The sequence below is a fragment of the Myotis yumanensis genome, unplaced genomic scaffold (genome assembly GCF_028538775.1).
Source record: "Myotis yumanensis isolate MYYU_CA2020_CCGP unplaced genomic scaffold, mMyoYum1.0.hap1 SCAF_16, whole genome shotgun sequence".
Classification (NCBI taxonomy): Eukaryota; Metazoa; Chordata; class Mammalia; order Chiroptera; family Vespertilionidae; genus Myotis; species Myotis yumanensis.
In genome coordinates, this window is record NW_027223767.1 from 20939551 (window position 1) to 20966089 (window position 26539).

The window sequence follows — 26539 nt, forward strand, 5'->3', positions numbered from 1 at the left end:
AACATCTGGGGCTCTTTGCTGAGCTTGGCATCCATGAGCAATTGAGTCTTATATAAGTCTGTACAGCAAGAATCACTTTGTAGTTGATTGTATGTGGTCGCATTGTCAGCTGTCCTTTTCATGTTGTCTCTAGCCTCTGATCCCTGAGAGCAAGGATCATGTCTGAAATCTCACCACTTAGCATATTGCCTAGCATGAAATAAATGTCCAATAAATGCTTGAATGGACAAATGACCTTGATCCTCTCTCCTCAAAGGCTATGTTTCTTGATGGGGCAGATCATAACTTTGTTTGCTTTATATTCTTTCTTCAATGTGGCACCTCCATTGTGGCATTGGTTAGTAAGCAGTGGGAACTCAATAAATACTGACTGGTGAAGAAGGAAATGCTTGACCTTGAAGTTGAGGAAGATACCCTGGTAGATATTCCAATGTGTTCCTTAGAAATAAGAGAACTACTGAACAGTCTTTAAAAACAGTTTGAATTCAAGATGTGAAAGAACTAGAAAACTGACTTGGGTTCTATTTTTTTTAATATTTTATTGATTTTTTACAGAGAGGAGGGGAGAGGAATAGAGAGTTAGAAACATTAATGAGAGAAGAAAGATCGATCAGCTGCCTCCTGCACACCCCCTACTGGGGATGTGCCTACAACCAAGGTACATGCCCTTGACTGGAATCGAACCTGGGACCCTTCAGTCCACAGGCCAACACTCTATCCACTGAGCCAAACCAGTTAGGGTTTGGGTTCTAATTCTGCTGCTTATTGGCTACATGGCTTTAAATACATTTTTTAATTGATTTTTTGCAGAGAGGAAGGGAGAGGGATAGAGAGTTAGAAACATCGATCAGCTGCCTACTGGGGATGTGCCCGCAACCAAGGTACATGCCCTTGATTGGAATCGAACCCGGGACCCTTCAGTCCGCAGGCCAACGCTGTATCCACTGAGCCAAACCGGTTAGGGCAGCTACATGGCTTTAGATAAATCAGTTTCCTCACCTGTGCGATGAGAATAATAATTAATTCTCACAGTATGGTGGTGAAAATCAAATAAGAGCATCTGTGAAAACACTTTGTGAACTGTGATACACTGTCTAGATGTAATATCACTGTGCTATTTCTAACTTTAGTGATTAGGAAGTACTGTCTTTAACAGCAGCACTGGCTCATTATAGTATTTTCATGGTTTTCACTGCTTGCAGAAACTCGGATAGAATAATTTCAGCACTACCTGACTTTTAGTTTTTAACTATTTCCTTTAGTAGAGAATGACCCTTGGCACCCTGTCTTCATTGATATGTCAGGATGAGAGGGAGCTGGGACAGAGCCTTGTTTTTCTTGACAAGCAAAGTATTTTGGGGTTTGTTTTTTGTTTTTGTTTTTCTAGACAATGCTGTTGCACACTTAATAGCCCTGGCCGGGGAGCTCAGTTGGTTAAAATGTCATCCTAATATGCCAATGTTGTGGGTTCGATCCCTGGTCAGGGTTTATACAAGAATCAACCAATGAATGCATAGATAAGTGGAACAACAAAATCAATGTTTCTCTCACCCCCCCCCCCCCCCCCGCCTTTCTCTAGAGTCAATAAATAAAAATTTAAAAAAAAAAAAGACTATAGTATAGTGTAAACATAACTACTATCTGTACTAGGGAACCAAAAATTTGCATGACTCTCTATTGTGATATTCATTTTATTGCAGTGGTCTGTAATTAAACCCACAATATCTCCAAGGTACACCTGTAATTATTTCAGAGTTGCACACTAAACTTAGGGGTACATCATTCTTATGGGGGTAGGAGCTTTAAGATGGGTGGATGAGGTGGGGAGCTTCTCAGGATGTGTACATGAGTCCCCTGAGGCAGAATTTCCTTTCTCTCTGGGATCCTTTCCCTGTTGACAATATTTAATGTGGAACAGAACTAGTCTATTTGTAAAACAGCCTTTTTCTGGAACTAGTTCCTGAGCTTTTTACCCCAATGACAGTCTGTCTTTCCTGGAGGCATTTCATAAATCCTTTTCCTTTTGAATTGAAAAACTGCCATCTAAATTGCTTGAAAGGAATTGCTAGTAGCAAAGAGGAATCATCATTATGAGAAAGCTTTATGATGGGCAATTCCTGTGTTCCAGCTATGCCTATGATGATCATTTTCTAGAAACATAGACAGACCTTCCTTCCTTTTCAGTCCCATCTTAGATATTATTTTATTACCGTTTCTCAAGATAACCACATTTTCAAATGTATTTCAAGATGCATGTTCTGTCTCTAAGAAAGCAGCAAAATCCCAGCAAGGCCTTACTGTTTTAAGTGTTCTACATTAATCTTGGAAATAACCCTCTAACTTCCCTGCATACTCCCTAAATTCACAGTCCTCATCCCATACTTTAGGACAGACAAGAAGAGCCTGTGGCCATAATCTAGAATTCTGAAAAATGTGTGTTCTTAAACTTGGTATCTCTAAAAGTGATCTTTTAGAAACCAATCAGGAGCTACTTTTGAAAGCCTCTTAATAAGAATTTTAAGCATTTCACCCTGGCCGTTTTGGCTCAGGATAGAGTATCAACCTGCAGACTGAAGGGTCCCAGGTTCGATTCTGGTCAAGGGCACATGCCCGGTTGCTGGGCTCAATCCCCGGTAGGGGGTGTGCAGGTGGCAGCTGATCAATGATTCTCTCTCCCTCTCCCTTCCTCTCTGAAATCAGTTAAAAATATATTTTTTAAAAATCTAAACTGATTGCATAAAAATTAAACACACACACACACACACACACACACACAAGAGAAACAAGACCGTGACCAGATAGCTCAATTGGTTAGAGCTTCGCCCAGATACACCAAGGTTTCAGGTTTGATCCCTGGTCAGGGCACATAGAAGAATCAACCCATCTTCTATATATGTAAAAGGCTAATATGCAAAGTATCCCCTTGGGAGTTCAGGAGACCAGGGGTTCGATCACTCACTATGACATGCATTGACTACTAGGGGGCGGAACGAAGGAAGGGCCTAGCCCGCAGCTGGGGAAGGAAGGCCCAATCAGCCCTGATCGAAGGCCAGGCCTAGGGACCCTACCCATGCACAAATTTCATGCACCGGGCCTCTAGTGAATGCATAAAGAGATGTTTCTCTCTCCCTCTCTCCTCTCTTCCTCTCCCTTCCTCTCTCTCTAAAAATCAATTTTAAAAAAGAGAAACAAGAAAGCACCCTGGCCAGGTGGCTGTCAGAGAAGGCTTCCTGTAGGTAACACCTGACTTGAGCCCCTATAAAAGATGAGTCCACCTGGTAAAGGAGTGGGGAAAGACTTGGCTTTAGTGGTTGTGAGCAGTGGCCCTGGAATGAGCAGAGACAGAGTTGAGAAACAGTATAGGCTGTGTAGGGGGCCACCAGACTTAATGGAGCTGGAGAAGGAGGCAGGGTTCTGGTCACGGGGTCTTATCTACAACATTGAGGAGCTTGAACTTTATCCTATAATGAATGGGGTGTTATTGAAGGGCATTTTAATTTGGAGAGTGATATGATCTGAATTGTGTTTTAAATATACCATTCTGCCAGCAGGGTTGGAAATAGATTAGGGGAAGCATGAAGGGTAACCAGGAGGCCATTCACATCTTGGTAAAAAGATCTAATCCTGTACCACCTTGCCTTGCCTTTCTCTGCTTTACATGTGGTGTAGGGTATCTTGGTTCAAATCCAGTAGGCAGATGAAAAGAAATGATGAAAAACAGAATCAGAAGTGACAGCCTTTTCAGGGTTAATTTTAATATAACAACTGCTGAAGCATAGCAGAGTCTGTAGACCTTTGCAAATTACATGTGTGCATTTCATTAGTTTGGGTGTGGTCTATGCAGAAATACATTGGAGAGAACAAAGGTAGACATTACAGGTGATGTTCACCTGTGGTCCTCCAGGGCTTGAAGACCTATCCGCACAGGCCAATGTGCCTCCAGTTTTCTGCTTCCTGATACAGGTCCTCCTGTCATCCCACCAAGGTAACAGGGAAGAAAGGGAGCAATGAGGCTTGCTGGGCATCCTGACATGTATGCTCAGGGCTCTGGGGAAGCATGGAGCTAGGAAAATTTGCCAGCCCGAGGCTATTTTAAGTAGAAACGGTAAAGCGGGAGAGCACTAAGCCCTGGGACTTGAAGGCGTGTCCTTATACACTCAGCCTTCGAGTGTGTTTGTTTGTTTTTATAGTAGCTCTGATTCCTTGAAGAAAAATTTCCTCCTTACCATTCCAAGTAAATACCTTCAGGAACCAAATGTGAGAATTTCTTAAGCATGAATGTAGCCTATTCTGTATAGCAGGGGTTTTCAAACTTTGGTGTTGAGCATAAATTGCTGAGCCCTATCCCCAAAATTTATGATTCAGTGAATCTGGAGTGAGGTCTCAGAATTTGCATTTCTAGTAAGTTCCCAAATGATGCTGCCAGTCTGGAAACCACACTTTGAGAACAACTACTGTATAGGCATTATAAATATGAGCCTCCCAAGGACTTAATAAAGTCTCATATGGATCTTGGTATAACCTTAATGGAAATCAATCACCTGGAGAATCAGTAAGGCTAGCCCTACACAGCTTTAATTTTGATTCAGTATTGACTTACTGAGTAGCTACTGTGTACACCTCTTATAAAGATACAAAGGGGGAAGAGATTCAACCCTTGTCTTGGTCCCTCTAATAAAAGAAATAAGAGAACTATCACATAAGGGAAAGCATGAGAAGTGCCAGAAGTGAACCAAAACCATGCTGCCAGGGGTCTAGGATGTTTGAATAATCCCAGAAAAACGCCTGGAGGAGCTGTCCTCAGTATGCCATTGTTGCTGACAAACTGCCCCAAAACTCCGTGGCTTAAAATAGACACTAGTTATTATCTCTCACAAGTCTATAGGTTGATTGGGCTCAGCTAGGTGGTTTTCCTGTTCTATATGCTGTTGTCTGGTACTGCAGTCATGTGGAAGCTCATCTGAGCTGGCATGGTCCAAGATGACTTGGTCACATAGCAGTAGTGGTGCTGGCTGTTGGCTTGGATTTCAACAGAAGTTGTTCATTGGAGTGCCTTAAGTCTCCTCTGTGTGGCCTCTCACAGCACAACATCAGGGCTCTGAGGTGGAACATTCAGGCATGTAAAAATGGAATCTTCAGAACCCAACCTTGGAAGTTACAACATTGTCACCTCTGCTACATTCTGTTGGTCAAACAAGGCACAAGAACAAGCCCAATTCAAGAGGAAGGAGATAGACTACTTCTGGATGGAAGGAGTATCAAAGAATTTGTAATGATCTTTAATCTCTCATAGGCTGATTGAGGCAGGCCTTACAGGCATGGCTTTCTAGGGGAAGAGTGTTCTAGAGAAAGAAATTATGTCTTTCCCTATAACACAGTATTAATAGCTCTGGCTTTGGCTTCTCTTTCTAAGATAAGGAAGGGATGCTCACTCTTTAGGTTATTATAAATGATGCCAAGTAAGCATTTTGAAAGATGTGAGAGCCTGAGCAGTGCTGTAGGGCTGGCCAAAATAGAAGTTGAGGTACATGAGGCTTTGTGCCAAATCTAGGTAGGCTTTTTCCACTGCTTCAAAGGATTAGTTAGTTACTTAGTCTTGCCCTTGTCTTTTCCCCACAGTAACCCTCCACTGAGTGAAGAGATGTTGCCTCCTGGGGAGTGGATGTGTCACCGGTGCACTGTTCGTCGAAAGGTAATAAATAATGCTGTTTTCTAAAGGCTTTGCTCAGAATGCCGGATCTAGAGTACTGATATTCTAGAGCTAAGATGGCCTGGCCCTGAAGGTGTTTTTGTCCCTTCTTCTTGTCTCTTCCAGCCCTGGAATCACCCACATTCTCCTCATGGTGACTGTTTGGAATCCAATAGGGCCTAAAATCCAAACATGGGCTGCTGATATGGGCAGAAGAGGTGTGTTAATTTACTAAGCCATGTTCATTCACTAGTGACAGGAGTAGTGTTTGATCTTGTAGACCTCCTATAAGTGGCCTGAATGTGGCAACTATATCCATGGCTAAAAGTGGTTGAAGAAAAAACAGGCTGCTTCTCCAGCTTGATGGAAAAAGGGTTTCTCTTACCCCAAGACAAATAAGTCACTAGTAACCAAAGGCTTAGCCAGGTATATGGGGGTGGGGGGACTTTGAACTCACTTGTACCCCAAATTGCCTAATCTCTCTTTAGTTTCCCTTACCTTGGCTTCAATAATTCAGTACTGGCTTTGAGAACATTATTTTCTACATTGAGACAACTGCTGTGGAATGCAAAAGCTAAATTCTCCTTTATCAAAAAAGGAAGTAGGTGTGTTTCCACTCAGATTAAGAGAGAGCCAATCCTCAGATTATAGACTGTGGATTACACTGTGTGAATTGTAAAGCCCCACCCCACCCCCCAACCCCACACTAATTATACACCAAATAACTTGCTTTTGTTGTGACATCACTTCTGTTTTCCTGGCCCCTGTACATGATGTCACAGTGAATGATGACTTCCTTGGTTGCAGAAACAGGATGAGATGATTCAGAGATTGTGGTTTATGTGTGTAACAGTTTTCAACCTTTAAGAAGAAGATAAACAGTTAGGTAGACATTTTTTTTCAGTGTGTTCACAAGGGTTCCTATTAAAAAGCAAGCCAGGGCCAACTCAGCCACCTACCACAGTTGTAGTTTGATTTCTCCTAAAATCCACAAAACAGGCTGTCCTCCAGCCTGCTCACCTCCCAAGATCTCTTCCTGTGCATCCTCGGTTAGATTAGAGCAGGGCCAGTTAGAGATACCTGCCAGCCAGGAAGCCTTTCAGAAACTTGCCACTCAAAGAAGCTGGACGTGAAAGGGTTAGGACAGTGGAGAGAGAAGAGGTAAAGCCAGGAAAAGAGGGTGGAGGAGAGAAACTGTTCTTTTAGTTCCCATCGTCTGCTGGGTATTTCATGTGCCTTATTTAATCCATGTAGCCATCTGTGGGTGCTGGTGGTAGTATCTCCATTTTAGAAAGAAAGAAACTGAGGCTTATAAATACAGAATAACTTTCCCAAAGAAAAGGAATTGACAGAGCCAAGATAAGAACTAAATCCTGTCTCACTTCAATGCTCTATTACCTCTTCATCAATTTTCTAGAAGCAGAACTACTTGCTAGAGATTTTAGTATGCTTTTTTTCTAACATAGTTTGTATTTTCTGAAATTTCACTCTGACCTTCTCTCAGGTGGCCCTCTTCGCCTACCAGAGCCATATCTGTCTTTTCCACCACCACCACCAGTTCCAGGCTTTGGCCTCCTGTAGTTAACACTGAAGTGGATTGAAATGATACATCCTCTGAGCCTCATCAACCTCCAATGTTCAGGTCCTATTCCTAGTGGAGGCTAGATTCTCCCAACTCAGAGCCATCCCTTGCATATATATGATTCTCTTTATCGTCACCATGTCCCTGAGAAAAGAAGAAGAAAAGTTTTACTAGATTCACTTTACAGATAGAGAAATTCCTGCCCACCAGCCCGAGTCACCCAACGTCATAGGAAATCAGTGGCAGAACTGTCTTCTGACTGGAGACCAATGTTAAACTTTCATTTGACCACTCTATTTGGAATCCTGGAGGAAAATGTATTGTCAGTCATCTAGGCCTACAGAGTACACTTAGTCTTTTTCCACTTCTCCACCTTCCCATTCAAAGAAGTATCACTTTCAGAGTTCTAGTTAAAGTTGAAATATTGAAAGCCACCACGATGATTGCTGAGTCCCTACCCTTCACACACTATCTTTCCACTGTGTACTACAGATACCTTCCAGGCTAGCACCCAGCCTCCCTAGACAGGGAGTTCTGCTTGCCTATTTTACATATTACCTTTGCTTTTGCAGACTGTTATATATATAATTTTTTAAAATTTATTTCAGAGAGGAAGGGAAAGGGAGAGAGAGATAGAAACATCAATGATGAGAGAGAATCATTGATCGGCTGCCTCCTGCAGGCCCCACACCAGAATTGAGCCCACAACCTGGGCATGTGCCCTGACTGGGAATCAAACCATGACTTCCTGGTTCATAGGTCAATGCTCAGCCACTGAGCCACACCTGACGGGCCAGACTTTATTTATTTTGAGCAGTTCTTAAAACCATTCAATAGGTCAGGCTGCTGCTCCAGGCAAACTACAGTGATCTCATTGGTTCCCACTGTTATTCTTACTGTCCTCGGTCTCACCTAGCTTGTTCTCACTGTGTCAGTTGTTTATTCCTTTACTCCTCTACTTGTATAGAGATATTGTGTATCATATAATGACTTAGAGGAAATGATGTGTGATTTGTATAATAGTTTCTAATTTCCATGCCTTTTGGTGATTCCCTGCTGCAATAGTTTTGCCAGCATTAGTTCAGCTATAATTTTGTCAACTTTAACAGAACTGTGTTCCAAGTCCCCAGGTGGATGAATCTGTGACTTTCATAATTTTGGTTTGTAGTCTAATAGGATTTTATAGCATCTATTTCTTTCTGTTTTGTGGTACTTTGTATGATGGGCCCTCCTGTTCATTTGCACAGAAGCGAGAACAGAAAAAGGAGCTGGGCCATGTTAATGGACTGGTGGACAAATCTGGCAAACGGACTACATCCCCCAGCAGTGACACTGACTTGTTGGACAGATCAGCTAGCAAAACTGAACTCAAGGCTATGGCCCATGCCCGGATCCTGGAGAGAAGAGCCAGCCGGCCTGGCACGCCCACGTCCAATGCCAGCACAGAGACCCCCACCTCTGAGCAGAACGACGTTGACGAGGACATCATTGACGTGGATGAGGAGCCAGTGGCAGTAGAGCCAGACTATGTGCAGCCCCAGCTAAGGCGGCCTTTTGAGCTGCTGATTGCTGCCGCCATGGAGCGGAACCCCACCCAATTCCAGTTGCCCAATGAACTGACTTGTACCACTGCACTACCAGGTTAGCCAAACCATTATATCCCCTCCCCAACTCCACCTTCCAGAGGATTATTGTCCAGTCAAAGGGTAGTGCTGCCTATGGGATCACTGTCTGTATAGCCACTGTCTCATGCTGTTCTTGGTTCTTCCTGGAGAGATCTTTGAAGGTTTTAGCTCTTATAGTGCTTATTCAATTTTCTCTTTCCACCCTTCCCAGTATCACATTTTTTTTTAAAGTAATATATTCACATGATTCAGAAATCAAAAAATATAAAAAGGCGTACAGGAAAAATTTCCCTCCTACTTCTGCCTGCCATTTGCCTAGTTTCCACCTTCCTACCCCTCACAGATAACCACTGTTTTGTTCTTGTGTATTTCCTCTAGAATTTCTTTGTGTATGTATAAGCAAGTACAGATATATGCTCATTACTTCCCCCTTAAATAGCATACTTGATATTCTGTTTACACATTGCTTTTTTTTTACTTCATAATGTGATCAGGATAGAGATCTTTCCATATTAATATAGACATTACTTAGTTTCTCTTAATGGTTGTATAAGGATCTATCATATACATATAGATGTACTATAATTTATTTAATTTCCTGTTAATGGACATTCAGGTTTTTCCTAATCTTTTGTTTCTATAGATAGTGCTTCACAGATAATTCTGTAAATACATCATTGTATACTTGTGGGTGTGTGTCTGTAGGATAAATTCTTTTTTTTTTTTTTTTAAATATATTTTATTGATTTTTTACAGAGAGGAAGGGAGAGAGATAGAGAGTTAGAAACATCGATGAGAGAGACACATCGATCAGCTGCCTCCTGCACATCTCCCACTGGGGATGTGCCCGCAACCCAGGTACATGCCCTTGACCGGAATCGAACCTGGGACCTTTCAGTCCACAGGCCGACGCTCTATCCACCGAGCCAAACCGGTTTCGGCAATGTAGGATAAATTCTTAATATTAGAATTGCTGAGTCAAAACTGTGTTTATAGTTTTGTGTTGTTTTTTTAAGACAAATTACTTTCTTTTTTATATTTTTTTTAATTAATTTCAGAAAGGAAGGAAGAGGGAGATAGAAACATCAATGAGAATCATTGATTGGCTGCCTCCTGCATACCCCACACTGGGGATCGAGTCCGCAGCCTGGGCATGTGCCCTGACCGGGAATCAAACCATGACCTCCTGGTTCATAGGTCAATGCTCAACCACTGAGCCATGCCAGCCGGGCTGTATTTATAGTTTTTGTTTGTTTGTTTGTTTGTTTGTTTTTAAATATATTTTTATTGATTTTTTTACAAAGAGGAAGGGAGAGGGATAGAGAGTTAGAAACATTGATGAGAGAGAAACATCAATCAGCTGCCTCCTGCACACCTCCTACTGGGGATGTGCCTGCAACCAAGGTACATGCACTTGACCAGAATCGAACCTGGGACCCTTCAGTTTGCAGGCCAACACACTATTCACTGAGCCAAACCGGTTAGGGCAGGCGTTTATATTTTTAATAGATTCTACCAAATTACCCTCCTAGTGTTTTGTTTGTTTAATCAATCAAGTCATGGCTTCTTCTTGATACCATAAAGCTTCTAGATCTTATTTTTTTCTTTCAGATAGAGTGAAATTGGCAAACTTAAGAAACTTACGGTCAGTAGGATGCAGAATCAAAGCTTTTCTGATTTTTGTTAAAATGCAGTGAAATTGTAGTTTTTTCCTCATCTACCTCCAGAGAATAGGCTTTTTGACCTATTTATATTTCATAGGTTGCCAGTATATAAGCTAGGCTTCTGGCCACTTTATGTTTACAAAACCTTTAGAGGTGTTTGTGCCACAGAACAAGTGACTTCTGATCAAGGTTCTGACTTATGTCTCAGTCTCCCCTCTAATTCTTTTTCTCACTTGAAACCAGACCAGGGGGCCTCAGAAAGAGATCCATGTCTAGGCCATAGCACATGCTTTTACTGAGATCTCTTCCTTTCGCTTACTATTGTGTCCATATCTGAGGCCAGGAACTCTGCACCTAGAGAAAGTTCAGCACCACCAATTTCTCTTCTAGGTTCCAGCAAGAGAAGAAGAAAGGAGGAAACCACAGGGAAAAACGTTAAGAAGACACAGCATGAGTTAGATCACAATGGTCTCGTTCCCTTACCGGTCAAAGTCTGCTTCACGTGTAGCAGGTATTTTTCCTCCATACTAAGGGGCTTTTCCTCATATTCAGTAAATGATGTTTTTTTGTTTGTTTGTTTTGTTTTTAATATATTTTATTGATTTTTTACAGAGAGGAAGGGAGAGAGATAGAGAGTTAGAAACATCGATGAGAGAGAAACATCGATCAGCTGCCTCCTGCACATCTCCCACTGGGGATGTGCCCGCAACCCAGGTACATGCCCTTGACCGGAATCGAACCTGGGACCTTTCAGTCCGCAGGCCGACGCTCTATCCACTGAGCCAAACCGGTTTCGGCAGTAAATGATGTTTTTTTCTCTCTTCCATCACCTCTTTCAAACCATACATGTTAAATGTACATAATCTATATTTTGATGATATGAGAGAGACTGAGTGACTAATTGATCAAAGCCTTGAATATTTTAACAAGTATTGTAAACTGTAGAGGCTAAACAAGAGTTGAAAGTAAACTAAAGTATGAAATATTTAGCCTACCTATCAGGAGGAATTCTAGCCTGCAGCGACACAAGTCCCTGGAAACAACAAATAATTTTTAAATCGCTAAAGTTTAGTTTAAAAGTAGTACAGGTATCCACAGTATGCATTAGACTGGATGACTTCCAAAAGCACCTAGGTTGCCCCAGTTGTAGCTTCCCTGTGATACTGGTTTTCTTCAAATAGGATCTCCTCAGTGACAGGAACCAGCTGCTACTGAAGATGGACTTGTTAGATATGTTAGAAGGACAGGATAACAGGAGAAAAAAAATATTAAAAAGAAATGTTCCACACCAAAAGCTATAGGGGACTAGATAGTAGAGTGCAGGACTCTGAGCCCAAACTGTGGCTCCAGTGCATTTTGAGGACCTGAGAGTATCATGGTTACAAATCATAATTGGCATTTGCTTAAGCCCCTCCCTTTAATTATGCTTACATTAATACATTACAAAATCATTTTCCCAGCACAACTGTCTCTGGTTGTCAGTTTTTCTGAGTGCTTCATGCAGAAGAAAAGGTTCTTGCTGTAGTAGATTTTAGAAAGGTTGCTAGTATTTTTGTTGTTGTTTAATGCAGTAGTTGCTTTTTTTAAGGAGTAGAAAGATCAAGTAGAGTTGGCTGTCTTCCCCCACTGAGTACTGAGCATTTATCATTCATGCTCCGACAGCCACTTTAGCATACTCCACGTAAACATTCACTTCCTGACAAGACACAGTTCTCTTAGAAGAGAGAATAATGAAGAGCTCTGTGGTAGCCCCCAACTTCATCCATCTTTCTAATCGTGACTGTAACTGAATCATTGGGGGAGGAGGATGTGGGAGAATGTTGTTGGGATTAAGGAGGGGAGGTTGTTTTGAGTTCTCCCATCTTGCCACAGAAATGGCCGAATCTCTTTTTTGCAGGAGTTGTCGCGTGGCCCCTCTCATCCAGTGTGACTATTGCCCCCTCCTGTTCCACATGGACTGCCTTGAGCCACCACTCACTGCCATGCCCCTGGGCAGATGGATGTGTCCAAATCACATCGAACATGTGGTGGTAAGTACAGCAGTGTCCCTTCAGTCCTCTACGGGCACAGTGGAGCGTGGACTGGTTCAGTAGAAAGCATAGGAAGGTCAGCTTTGTACCAGAATTCACTATAATCTCTCCGATGCTGGTTTCTACAGACCATTCGACTCAATTCCGATTATTTTGACATTCATTAGCTGTGCGTTTTGCCTTTTATCACAATGCCTTATTTTAGCTGCATGGACAGACTTAACCCACTAGCATTTGGTTGTTCATTAATATTTTCTTCCAGAGTGAATCAAGCAGATGTGATAGCCCTAAACTGGGGTATATTAGGTCCAACATTATGGAAATAAATACTCTCACAGTGGTTGCTTCCATATTTTCCTGCCTCTTGTTTTTAGAGGGAACAAAGAAAATTCTAAGATATTTATTCTTATATCTCAGGAATTAACTAACTGCACGGTAACTTAAGCGAATTGACGTGGATATAATGGTATTCCAGACAGTCAACCATTTATTGAACACCTGATCTTTCCTAGGCACCAAATGAGGTTCTTTCCCTCCTCTTACTTTAATTCTTGTCATAACACTTATAGGTGTTGAGTAACTAAGTTGTTGAATGAATGGTGTGAGGGTATTATCTATTTCCCAGGAGTCTTGGGTACATTTTCCAGACTGCTTCCTGGGGCCAAAACAGAACTGTAGTTTGCTATCTCCAAAGACATTTCCTTATAGGCACTTAGAATAGTCACTCATAGATTGAGTAGGAGAGGGCTTCAGGAGGAGCAGGTCCCTCATAAGAACAGCCTTTCCAAATTAAAAAATGTTATTGCATAAGACGTCGCCTATCAAATGGTGATAATCATGGAATGATTGTTGCCCCTCAACATGGCAATGTGCCCTCCACTTTACACTGAGGGAACCTCAGTTATAGACTTGCACATATGAAAGAAAATAGTTGCTTTGTCCTCTTATTTGTCTAATGCTGTTCAGAAAGATTTATCTAGGAGGAAGCTTCTCTCTGGGGCTCAGTGTGGGTATCTTGTTTTGCCTCTTACTGAACCAAAAAAAAAGCAACCATGAGCAGTTTACCCAAATATGAATCTTAAAGATCGCCTTTCCAGCAGATGAGAAGTTATTAATTGGGTAATATTTTATTAGCCACTTAGGGGTTTTTCCTCTTTTACTAATTAGAAGCTGCCACACGTTTTTTTCCCTTTTGAATTAAAGTGTATGGGACCAGTTGTAGAAGAGGAAATGTGACATAATTTCTGTATGCTGCTGCACAAACTTCCCTCTCCTCCCTTCGGCCTCTTAGAGCAGTCCACGTTTTCTGCCTCCTATAGAACAAGACTGTGATATATTCTAGGAGTTTGCTCCCTAGTACTATGGAGGAGGAATAGGGCAGGGCACACAGGATTTGGGTGCTGATCCCAGCTGTCAACCAGACTCCTATATAGGAAACAGTCCTGCTTCCTGTGGGAGAGGTTCTCTTGCTAGGAATGGAGTCTGGGTCTCTTGAGGGCCAAGGCCTGCATCTCCTCAGAAACCTGTACCTAAAAGAAAAAAAGGAAACCTGTAAACTGACAGAGGGTGGTCTGAGCTGGACAGAGACTGTCAGAGGCTGAATTTGGAAGGTCACTTCTTAGCTAATTCCCTATTTCCTGCCACTCTAGGGAAGAGGAACATACCAGTTGTCCCTCGTTGGACAGGGCAGGGCTGAGGGTGAAAATCTTATGCAACTCTGACAAGTGTTGACATACCAACCCCTGACAGACAATCCCATTTGGTCCATTTATAGTTAGTTGGGAGAGGGATGTCTTTTGAGGTTCACCACAGGAGTGTTTCTGCTTTGATCCTAGCTGAACCAAAAGAATATGACACTGAGTAATCGGTGCCAGGTGTTTGACCGTTTCCAGGACACCATTTCACAGCACGTCGTCAAAGTGGATTTCCTGAACCGAATTCACAAGAAGCACCCTCCTAACCGCCGTGTGCTCCAGTCGGTCAAAAGAAGAAGCTTGAAGGTGAGTCACAACCTGGTTCAGGCAGGATGGTGGTTTCTGATCACCTTCATGGTATAGACAGAGGGCCATGGTCCCACTTCCACAAATAGGGAAACTGAAGTCCCTGAGACTTCTCTGTGGTATCTGAACAAGTAATGAATGTGGCTGTACATTTTAATACTTGAGGAGGGTGGTCGGGATTATGAATGCCAAACCCCATAGTAGGCCTTCAAACTGCAGGTCTCTAGTTCTCCTGAGGATAAACACTCTTTAACCCCTTCCACCAAATGTAGATGTGCTCTGCTGTTACTGCCCCTCACCTGGCACTCAGTGCCATCTCTTCCTGTTTGATGGCCCCTTTCCTAGAGCTGTGAGGTGAAGGTGGGGGTGATTAAGCAGAGGGCCATGTGGAAAGTGAGCTATCCCAACTGAGGAATTTAAGAGGGGAAAATGTCTAAAGGAAAGTTAAATCTCTTTTCCCAGGCTGCTGTTAATATATTAGCAATACGTTTTATGTACTTAACAATTATTAAAGTGTATCCACAGAGATTTGACAGAGAAATTTGAAAAGAGTATTTGGTGGTGTTGAGGCTGGTTCTCATAAACCACTCAATCCCCTCATTCATTTAACTTAGAGAGCCCAACACTATATACCTATATATAAACTGATTTTTCTCTTTTGAAATAATCCCAGACTGTCATATGTATCAATAGGAACCAGCAATTCTCAAATATGACCACTTGGGGGCAGCCATACTTTAAAATCGCACCAGCCCCGCCCTGGCTGATGGTGTTGCTCAGTTGGTTGTCCCATGCACTGAAAGGTTGCCGGTTCTATTCCTGGTCCAGGCACATACCTAGGTTGCAGGTACAGGAGGCAACCAATTAATGTTTTTCTCATACATATATCCCCCCCCGCCCCCCTCAGCTTCCTGTCCCTTCCTTCACATCTCTCTAAAATTAGTAAAAACAGCCCTAGCCAGTTTTGCTCAGTGGATAGAGTGTCGGCCTGTGGACCAAAGGGTCCTGGGTTCGATTCCAGTCAAGGGCATGTACCTCAGTTACAGGCTTCTCCCTGGCCCAGGCCCTGGTCAGGGCTCATGCAGGAGGCAACCAACTGATGTGTTTCTCTCACATTAATATTTCTCTGTCTTTCCCTTTCTCTTCCACTCTCTCTAAAAATCAATAGAAAAATATCCTTGGGTGAGGATTCAAAAAAATAATAATTAATAAAATTAGTAAAAACATATCCTCTGGTGAGGATTTTTTTTTAAAAATCATACCCATCATTTCCAGTGGGTGTCAGCACCAGCAAGATGTTAACTGTTGAAAATTGGATAACAAACTCTTAACTGTTTAAATATTTATACTTCAGTGGAAACACCAGTTTTCCAAAATTAAGTTAGATGTTTTCAGTTGGAGTAAGATATATTACAGGTGACAAGCCTCATACCTTAGTTCAGTGGTCGGCAAACTGCGGCTCTCGAGCCACATGCGGGTCTTTGGCCCCTTGAGTGTGGCCAAAGTTTCATTCGCACTGTACGTGCGCGCCCACACGTGGTATTTTGTGGAAGAGCCACACTCAAGGGGCCGCGGTTTGCCGACCACTGCCTTAGTTAAACAGATCTAGACTATAATTCACCATATAGGTATGGAAGAGAGCCGGGCTACCAAAATGAACAGGCCAAGAGGCTTTGATAAAACCCTATCGTTTTATAATGTTCCCTTTTAAAATGTTTCTCTATTCTTGAAGAAAATCCAAGGGCACAAATTTTCTGAAAAGCATTTTGTAATTGGACAATTTGAGAGTGAAATAAGGACAGGGAGCCCTAGCTGGGTGGCTCAGTTGGTTGGAACTTCCCGCCATACATCAAAAGGTTGCAGTTTTAATTCCATTCAGGCCACATTCCTAGCTTGTGGGCTGAATCTCTGGTTAGGCACATACGGGAGGCTACTGATCGATGTTTCTCTCTCCCCTCCCCTCTAAAGTCAATAAAAACATATCCTCAAATGAGGGTTTATAATAATAATAAAATAAGCCCTCGCTGGTTTGGCTCAGTGGATAGAGTGTCAGCCTATGGACTGAAGAGTCGTGGGTTTGATTCCAGTCGAGGGCACATGCCCAGGTTGTGGGCTCAATCCCCAGTAGGGGGCGTGCAGAAGGCAGCCAATCAATGATTCTCTCCCATCATTGATGTTTCTATCTCTCCCTCTTCATTCCTCTCTGAAATCAATAAAAATAAATAAGTAAATAAAAAAATAAAATTAAAATAACAATAATAAAATAAGGAAAGGCAACCATTTGGGGCTTTCCTTCCCTTATCCTCCCTAAGAACCTGCTCACCAAATCTCTTGGTTCTCCCAAAATATTTTCCAAATCTACCAGGTGCTTTTACATCTCTGCCTTAGGTACTGCTTCCCTACCCTATTTCCCCTTGGTCTGCCTGGAAGTTCCTTCTTAACTGCCAAGTCTCAGCTCAAATACCGCCTTCCTATAAAATCTCTAATCCCAAGCTTCTGTCCCCCAGGTAGAAATAAGCACTTTTCTCCATGTTTTTATTAGCTACTTAGACATACCTTTATTCTAGGATCCATCACATTGTATTATAATGTTTCTGTGTTTGTCTTCCCTACTAGACTGTGAGCTCCTTGAGGGCAAGGCTTAAATTTTGTTCATCTGGATTTCTAGGAATTGGCACAGTGCCCAGACTCAGGAGATGCTCAATAAATGTTGGTTGAATGTGTGAATGATTCTTTGCTTGTGTGGCTCTTTCATTCTTACATGGTGAGATTCAGAGTGTGTCTTCTGTTTGTACAACAAAGAGGTCTTCAATTGTTTTATGAGTCATGAATGAATGGAGAAAACTGACATTGAGTGCTTCTCTGGAGCCAGGCCTCATGCTGAGCATGTCTACTGTGAATGTGATCTCATTTAACTTTTTATCTCTTCAGATATTGTTTACTTACTTTCCAAACTTGAGCCTAAGCAATAAGAGCCCAGGGTACCACTCTGGAGCCGTTTGGTGTCAGTCTTCCACTTTTTAGACCAAAGCAGAAGGCAGTATGCAATGATTTCTGGCTTCCTCAGTCCTTAGACCTTAATGAAGTAAAGTGGGGGGCATGCCTGCTGTTTCCAGTTTTGTGCCTTCTCAAGCTAGCGTGCATATGTGTTAGGCAAAGAGATGGTGGCACAGAGCAGTTGCTGCCCACCAAGCCACCTTATCCCAGAGTGGATGATGGTCCCCTGGGCATCAGCACCAAGGACAGAAGAGCACGGTCAGAGCAGAATCAACTGGCCATATTGGCACTATCTCCCTCTCCTTCCTCCTCCTATCTCTTCTGAACAGGTTCCTGATGCTATAAAATCTCAATACCAGTTTCCACCCCCACTCATTGCACCCGCGGCCATTCGGGATGGGGAGCTGATCTGCAATGGGATCCCTGAGGAATCACAGATGCACCTTTTGAACTCTGAGCACTTAGCCACCCAGGCAGAGCAGCAAGAGGTGAGTGAAGGCAGGGCTGGGATTCCAAATCTAATCTTCCATCCCACTGCAGCTGTTATGGAAATAGCCTTAGTGTCATTCCCATCCCCATCTTCTACAACCCCACCCACCCCCACCCTCACCCCCCAAGAGTTGACTATTTCAGGGAGAACCTCTGACTCAGATCTTGAGGCAAGTAAGAGAACTACAGAGTCAACTGGTCTGCTTCTCTCCATCGGTCTCCCTGCACTGTGAGATGGGCAAAACTGTCTGTAGAAAGAGCTCAGTAGACCCATAGAGAGACTAGGTGATAGTGCTGGACACACAGCCGATGTTTAGGGTACTTGCTGAATATTGGTCACAAGGTGAGCCTTAGGGGCAAAACCAGAACGGGAATCCCAAGCTCTGCTGACCAGGGTGTTGTCTGCTGAGTGTACCAACAAGTCTTGCTTGGGAATGGAAATGGAATCCTATCAGGAGTCAAGCACACCCTTTCTGGGCATTCGCAATGGGACCTCGGAAACAGTGTTTATCAGCTCTGCTGTAACCCTGGCCACTGTGGCAGGAAGGACCAGCGCCTCCCAGGCCTCTTACCCTCCTCTCCTCTCCTCTCCTTCCATTACAGTGGCTCTGTAGTGTTGTTGCGCTCCAGTGCAGCATATTGAAACATTTATCTGCTAAGCAGATGCCTTCGCATTGGGACTCTGAACAGACAGAGAAGGCTGATATTAAGCCTGTTATTGTGACTGACAGCTCAATCACCACCTCCCTGCAAACAGCTGACAAGGCACCTACTACACCTTCCCACTATCCCCTGTCCTGCCCCTCAGGGATTAGCACCCAGAATTCCCTGAGCTGCTCTCCACCCCACCAACCCCCAGCCCTAGAGGACATCAGCTGCAGTTCTTGTGCGGAAAAATCCAAGAAACCCCCCTGTGGGACTGCCAACGGGCCAGTGAACACAGAGGTGAAAGCCAATGGCCCACACCTCTACAGCAGCCCCACTGATTCCACGGACCCCCGGCGACTTCCAGGCGCCAACACCCCCCTACCAGGCCTCTCACACCGACAAGGCTGGCCCCGGCCCCTCACACCACCAGCGGCTGGGGGGCTTCAGAACCACACCGTCGGCATCATTGTGAAGACAGAGAATGCCACTGGCCCCAGCTCTTGCCCCCAGAGGAGTTTGGTTCCTGTCCCAAGCCTGCCCCCTTCCATTCCCAGCTCTTGTGCCAGCATCGAGAACACCAGCACTTTGCAAAGAAAGACTGTCCAATCACAGATAGGACCTCCGTTGACAGATTCAAGGCCACTGGGCTCACCCCCAAATGCCACCCGGGTGCTCACTCCCCCCCAAGCAGCAGGAGACAGTATCTTGGCCACAGGAGCCAGCCAAAGTTTCTGCTCACCAGCGCCATCTTCAGGTGAGTGCCACTCAGCCTTAGGGTGATTTGGAGTAATTTTATGCTCTTCCTGACAAATAAGCTTCAAAAAATCCTATCTGTGAATATTTCAGAGGGCTTTGATCTCTGTATTATTTATCCTTCCCCCATTTCTGTGATGGAAGAGAAAGTACATGTTAACTTGTCTTCGTCTATTCAGTGGGACTGCTTAGGCTCTGAAAGCTTAAGTGATTTCTTTAAGGTGATCTAACAAGTCAGTGGCAGGATTGGAACTACAGCCTGGGTCTCCTGATTCCACCTTCCCACTCCTTCCAGGCCTGGGTCTTCTGCCTGTTTTGTCCCATCACCCTTGAGGAAGGTAGCATGTGCTCCGAAACCATTGTGGTCAGCCTGAGGCTCTGAATGATAGCCTCTGTTTCATGATCCACACCTGATCCAGATTCTCAGAGCCTGGTTATTTTGAAGGAACTTCCATGTCAGGGAAAGCAGGGCTAGAAAGGAACACTGCCTTTAGAATTGCTGCAGAGTGGGATGCCCATAGAGAGAATTCTGGCCCAAAAGCTTGCCCTCATGTCCATACTTGACCTAGTGTGGACCTGCTCTCTCAGCTATCTCCAGTCAGCACTCGGGACCTCGAGGTTGCTGACCCCAGCATCTGAACCAGGTATCAGATGCTGCTGAAACCCCCTGTGGTCTCTCCTGTCTGAACTGAAGCTGGCCTCCCTAGTCAGCTGGAAGTCTTGGTAACAAGGTGTCTGTGACTTCTCTGCATGGAGCCCCAGATCTCAGGGTGGCCCCACTTCTCAGGCTTTTTTCCTGGGTAGATTTTGCACCTGTGAGTCAGACTTCAGTAGGCAGGAGCTTTAGGGGCAGGCACCACTTATTTAAATGAGTATAGGTAGCAGGGAGGTAGTCATGGCTCAGAGAATGAAGTTACCCCACCAACATTCCCCAGAGCAGTAGATTCCACTGGTTCTCAGTTCTCTGGAGCCTTCTGCATGCCTGGGTGCATTGTCGTTCCATCTGCCCTTCCTCACCACACGTTTTTAGCTCTAGGAGTTCCAGAGCCTATGGGGTGAGAATCGAGAAGGGAACATCACCTTGGGTCCGAAATCCAGACCTGTCTCGGCAGTGGGGGATTGTACCGGTGGGTTTCCCTCAGGCGACGTAAGTAACAGTCTTCCTGCTCCGTCCCCAGATGGCAAGGTCAGCCCCGGCACGTTATCCATAGGAAGCGCTTTAACCGTACCCTCTTTCCCAGCCAACTCTACTGCCATGGTGGACCTCACCAACTCACTTCGAGCATTTATGGATGTCAATGGAGGTGAGTGAATGAGCTGCTGCTCTGCCACCAGCTACTGTGGTGAAAGTGCTGTCCCTACGCAGCATTCAGCTCATTTCAAAAAGGGGCAGAAGGGGTGCCTGGTCTCAGGGCTGGAGAGGGGAGTGGTGTAGGAAAAAAGCCCCTTCTATCTCTGCCTTATGCATATACACATAATCAAAGATGAAGAGAGAACAGAGCCAAGCTGACCAGTGAGAAGAGAAGAGAAAATCACTATAGTCAGATCACCTGCACTTGCAGAATAAAATCAGGAGGCATCTCGCTCCCACAATCAAGGAGAAGCAGGGCAGAACTCGATCTCTGTAAACAGAGAGTGGGTAGAAATCCAAGCCCCAATATTAGACATCCAGGCCTTCCCCATGCACAGGCAAATGGTTTATCTTGCTTTACCTTTCTAGGACCACTTTACCTAAAATCCAGCTACCCAGGGGCAGGAGGCATCTGTATAGTCTGCACTGGGGCCTGTCTCTCACTGCAGATGGCTAGTGAGATGCCCAGCCAAGATCTTTGTATCACTTTGTGCTATTTTTTAAAAAGCTCTTGGCTGGATTTTAGAAATGCTGCACTATTTGCTCGGTAACCTTAGCCTACTTCTCATTCCATTTCCTCCTCAGCTGCTTTTTTTAATCTCTCTCTTTGGTTAATAGAAATCGAGATAAATATGCTGGACGAGAAGCTGATCAAGTTTCTGGCCTTGCAGAGAATACATCAGCTTTTCCCCTCCCGGGTCCAAACTTCACCGGGCAGTGTCGGGGCACATCCACTGGCTTCTGGAGGGCACCACACAGAAGGTGCGCATGCACACCTGCCACCACACCACGCCGTCAGATCTCTCTGTGTGAATGGCCATCCCCCCTCCATGGAAATCTCAGCTTTCAGTGTGTGCTTTTTATGGGCTTTATAAAGCACCATGGTTTTTGTTTTTTTTCTCAGAAAACAGATACAAAATGGCACCCACAGCTTTCAGCTCAGACTCCAGGAAGTGCACTGTAACTTTCTTTCATACATATCCACTTTGAGACACAGAAAACAGCTACAAGTGCCTTTGGGTATATGTAGTGTTTTCTGCTCAATTGCTGTCAAATATTCAAGTTAGAAGAATTTCCCAAAAGGTGAGAAACAGAATAACAGTTGGGCTAGCCTCCTGGAAATCCTTCCCAAGAGGTTAACTCTGCTTAGGATACCCCTTGGAGCATTAGCTGTTAAAAGTTTGGTCCCCAGACCAGCAGCAGCAGCTGCATCTAAGAACTTGTTAGAAATGCAGAGCTTTGGCGCCACCTTAGACCTACAAAATCATAATCTGCATTTTAACAAGATTCTAGGCAAATCATATGCACCTTAAAGTTTGAGAGAGATGGTCTGTGCCCTTTTTTGCACAACCTCCCTATAGGACCAGCTAGTATATCCCTGACAAACCAACCAGCAGCCAAGAGCTCATAAAGTACTATCATCCTCAAATCCTGTGACCATTGTCAAAGCTCTGGTCCTTCTTACCCCATGTGAGGACTGCTGTGTGTGGGACAGAGAGCCTCACCGTGAAGCAACCCAGTGTTAGATGTGAGTTTGTAAAGATTACTCATCCAGTGGGATTATATTCTTCAAGCGATGCGCCAAAGGTCCAGGTTCTGTTAATGTTTGAGCCATATGTTCTGTTGATTTGCATTTGAGTGTCAGATTCTGAGTTTCTGAATAACCCTATCCCTGTGTTTGTCTTGTAGTGCAAAGAAAGGAGGTACAGGCCCGAGCTGTGTTCTACCCTCTCTTAGGGTTGGGAGGAGCTGTGAACATGTGTTATCGAACCCTCTACATCGGGACAGGTGAGCCAGCTGGGAGGTGCTGAGTCTGTTCAGCCCTAAAGACTAACACTCTTACCCTCAAAGGCTAGAAAGGGGCAGACTGGTTTAACTTGATGGATGTCCCAACCAGAAGGGCTAAGAAAGGAGACCATCAGCTGCTTGTCTTCCCTGTCCTCTGGCCCTTTGCTTTGTGCCCAGTGTGACATCAGGAGAGGTAAAACTTCTGACTGCTGCTCAGTGAGGCATTTAAAACACTGCAAGGAGATACCCAAGGAGTGAGCACATGCTTTCTCCCTGCAGGTCTTGAAAAAGTTACGGGGCTCACATACACCTGAGCTTTAGTTCGCCCTCTATCTTGTACAGAGACAGGCAGATTAGCCCCCAGCCTAGACATTTCCCTGCTTTCAGGTGATATGATTTATAGGCCCTGCACCCCATGTTGTGTTCTCATGAAAACATCCCATCCTCGCCCTAGCCAGTTTGGCTCAGGGGATAGAGCGTTGGCCTGTGGACTGACGCTCCAGTCAAGGGCACATGCCCAGGGTTGCGGACTCAATCCCCAGTAGGGGACATGCAGGAGGCAGCCAGTCAATGATTCTCTCACATCATTGATGTTTCTCTCCCTCTTCCTTTCTCTCTGAAATGAATAAAAAATATATTTTAAAAAATGAAAAGAAAATATCGCATTTTCTTCAGTAGCTCACTGTACCCATCTGGGCAGCAGCCATATGTTCTAAAGCAGATCAGCTGGCAAAGACAACTGTTCTCTGGCAAGAGGTTGAAAAGACATCAGCTTTAGTTTAAAATACAAGGAGGGGGCCCTGAGCTACCTGTCCCTCAGGGTCTCCTAGTGCCTGCCCAGAAGCTAACACTCCCCCTCCCCCACACCTTCACACAAACACCTTACAATTTGTTCTCTGCCCGCCTTTTCCTCTATTCATGTCACCTTGCAGGAGCTGACATGGACGTGTGCCTTACAAACTATGGTCACTGTAACTACGTGTCCGGGAAACACGCCTGCATATTCTACGATGAGGTAAGGGGTATTGGTGGGGTAGGAGGGAGCTCTCCCCACCTGAGGCCTCTCCCAGGCACTGAGTTTTTGTTCAGTGCCTGGGTGAGAAGAAGGGTGTTGGAGGTCTTCTCCTTTTCCCTCCCTGTCATCTGGGGAGGAGAAGAGTCTTGGTGTGAAAAGGACATTCTACCATGGCCATCTGCTCCCCAGGAGCAGGGCTACCATATCTCCTGAGGTTGATCACAGGCTCAGCTGAGGTCGGGGGGAAGGGTGGGGCTAAGCAGGGGAAGGAAACAGTATAGAAAGAAGCCAAGCCCTCTTAGTGCAACTCTGTGAGTTTCATCATCTCATATGCCAGTGATTTCAACAGGAGCCAGTGCTGAGGAGGCAGAAAAGAGTGAGGAGAGGGCGGGTTCTAAGAAGGAAGGCTTCCCTGAAGGGGTGAATCTTTTTTGTTTATTTGTTTTTGTTTTTTATTGTTAAGAGTACATTTATGAAAGCTGGGGACAGTGAAACAAGGCAGGGCTTAGGATAGAAGAAGCAACAGGAGAGAACCTAGGCGAATCTGCTTTGGCTCTGGAAAGTCAGAGAAAAGGGAGCCTTAGAGATAGGTTCAGGGGGTTAGCCTGGGACTGACAGTGCCCATTGCTCCCCTGGTTGCAGGTCTCGTGGGTTCCCTTAGAGGTTAGGAGATGCATGCCTGTGGGGGGAGGGGAGGGGGAAGGGAAAGGCAGGAGCTTGCTCCTGGGAGGGAGAGCACACAGGAGGTGAATTTTGAGCCCCAATCGAAAAGTATAGGGAAGAAGGGCACGATTGGGAAAGAAAGAGAGCTCCCCAGATAGAGCAGCACAGCCTTCTCCATATGTCCTCTCTCCCCTTAGCCCCAGGCCCCACGCAGCAGACCACACATCTTATCTTCCCTCCTCCTCCTCAGAATACCAAACATTATGAGCTGTTAAACTACAGTGAGCACGGGACAACGGTGGACAATGTGCTGTATTCATGTGACTTCTCTGAGAAGACCCCGCCAACCCCCCCAAGCAGTATTGTTGCCAAAGTGCAGAGTGTCATCAGTAAGTTGGAGCAGAGGCCTGTGGCCACGAAGCCTGCCATTTTTAGACACATTTTCAAAGGCTCTGTCAGGGTGGCTCAGGCTTGCTGCCAGTGATATGCTGTCTCTTGCCTTCCTGGTTGCATTGCCAAGTGCTTACTCCTGGGCCCAGGGAGGGTCACAGAGAACCAAGTGCCGTGCACCCACTTCTGTGTACAGCACTTGAGACTTGACCAGTCCTTTCTGAGCATCCCTCACCCCAGTCATGCAGCATCTAAAATGGGGGGGTACAGGGGTCCATCTGGCGAACAGCCCAGATGGTTGGACTGCTCACTGTTCCTCTCTGGTGACCATCCCCTTTTTCCCCAGGGCGTCGCCGGCACCAGAAACAGGATGAAGAGCCAAGTGAGGAGGCACCCATGATGAGTTCCCAAGCCCAGGGGCCACAACGGAGACCCTGCAACTGCAAAGCCAGCAGCTCAAGCTTGATTGGGGGCAGTGGGGCCGGCTGGGAAGGCACGGCCTTACTGCACCATGGCAGCTACATCAAGCTGGGGTGTCTGCAGTTTGTCTTCAGCATCACTGAGTTTGCGACCAAACAGCCCAAAGGCGATGCCAGTCTGTTGCAAGATGGGGTCTTGGCCGAGAAGCTCTCTCTCAAGCCCCACCAGGGCCCTGTGTTGCGCTCCAACTCCGTTCCCTAGGACTGGTGGCTACCCCATCACCCGCCTCACCCACCCCAAGACTCCTGCAATGCAAAAATGTACACAAACCAAGCCCGGGTTTTTTCTATACTCCACCAGAAACCCTTCAACTACAATCTTTGCATGACATGAAGAAAACCTTTTGACTGTTTTTTAAAATCCTTTTTCTTTTCTCAAGTTCTAGGGGGCATTTGCACATATATTTGTACTCAACATTTCATGGAAAAGCGGCAGACCCGAGCTGAGGAACAGCGTGGGCAGGGAGGGGAAGGCCAATGGTCTGGACACTTCCTCCAACACAAAACCGTTCCCCACCCACCTGCTCCCTCCCCCTCGCCCGCCGTTGTAAAATAATCAGAAACTTGTTCTATTTTGTGGCAGTGACAATAGTTTTATATTAAAAGAAAAAAATACAGTTTTCATACAGCAAAATCTATACAATATCATTGTTTTATTTAATATAAAGATCGCTACCCACCCTCCTTCCATGGTTCCCACCCTCCAAGTTATTTTCCCTTTCTGCAGCGGTTGCACTACAGGTAGCTACTGTGTATTATGGACAAATGAGAAATGAATCCTTTTTCTGGCTGTCCATCTATTTTATTTCGAATAAGGAAAAGTGTATTTGGATTTTGTGTAAATACATCTAGTGATGACATTTTTTCAATGTTTTTAAAAACTGTGTACAGTACTACATGTGGTAGAGCGTTTTCTTCAAATTGTCTATTGTAGCAAAAATGTTTTTTGTCGTAAACCTGTTTTGTCTCCTTTTTTTGTTCTCTTGCCACTTCTCTCCTCTTCCTCCCACCCTTGACTCCCTCCTCTTCTCCTACCCCACAACTAGTACCAATGTACATAGTAATTGTAATGTTTTAGACTTTACAGAAACTTTCCTGTATTCTGTATATAAAAAAACAAAAATACTTCAAATTATGTTTTCTGCCTGTCTGTCCTACCTGTCATCATACTTGAAAGGGACCCTCCCTGAGATCTTGGTCCCACAGTCTCCTTGAACAAGTCACATTCCCCAAGGGAAATCAGGAGAGGGGAGGTGTTGTAGGAAAGTGAGCCTACAGTGCATGGGGGGTGGAAATGGAAGGGTAAGGGTGCATCTGCTAAGGGGAGCTGTTGTATGACTTTGTGGGTGACTTAGAGTTTAGAGGGTTTGATTATT

At 44.7% G+C, this 26539-nt stretch overlaps 1 protein-coding gene across 5 annotated transcripts in view; it reads left to right on the forward strand.

The window, feature by feature from the left end:
* The window catches only part of PHF12 (PHD finger protein 12), a 41495-nt gene extending 15225 nt beyond the window's left edge, over positions 1-26270 (forward strand). For 2 of the 5 annotated variants that reach the window (XM_070393180.1, XM_070393179.1), the window contains 13 exons: positions 5620-5692; positions 8519-8912; positions 10951-11071; positions 12458-12590; positions 14426-14590; positions 17917-18075; positions 18680-19478; positions 20656-20781; positions 21447-21590; positions 22518-22616; positions 23549-23631; positions 24545-24683; positions 25031-26269. In XM_070393180.1, coding sequence (XP_070249281.1) covers positions 5620-5692; positions 8519-8912; positions 10951-11071; positions 12458-12590; positions 14426-14590; positions 17917-18075; positions 18680-19478; positions 20656-20781; positions 21447-21590; positions 22518-22616; positions 23549-23631; positions 24545-24683; positions 25031-25365 — 2770 coding nt within the window. In that variant the 3' untranslated portion in view covers positions 25366-26269. Of the gene's footprint in view, positions 1-5619; positions 5693-5815; positions 5908-8518; positions 8913-10950; positions 11072-12457; positions 12591-14425; positions 14591-17916; positions 18076-18679; positions 19479-20655; positions 20782-21446; positions 21591-22517; positions 22617-23548; positions 23632-24544; positions 24684-25030 lie in introns of those variants that run through there. The other 3 variants (XM_070393182.1, XM_070393181.1, XM_070393183.1) reach the window with 3 other exon arrangements.
* Positions 26271-26539: the final 269 nt, after the last annotated feature.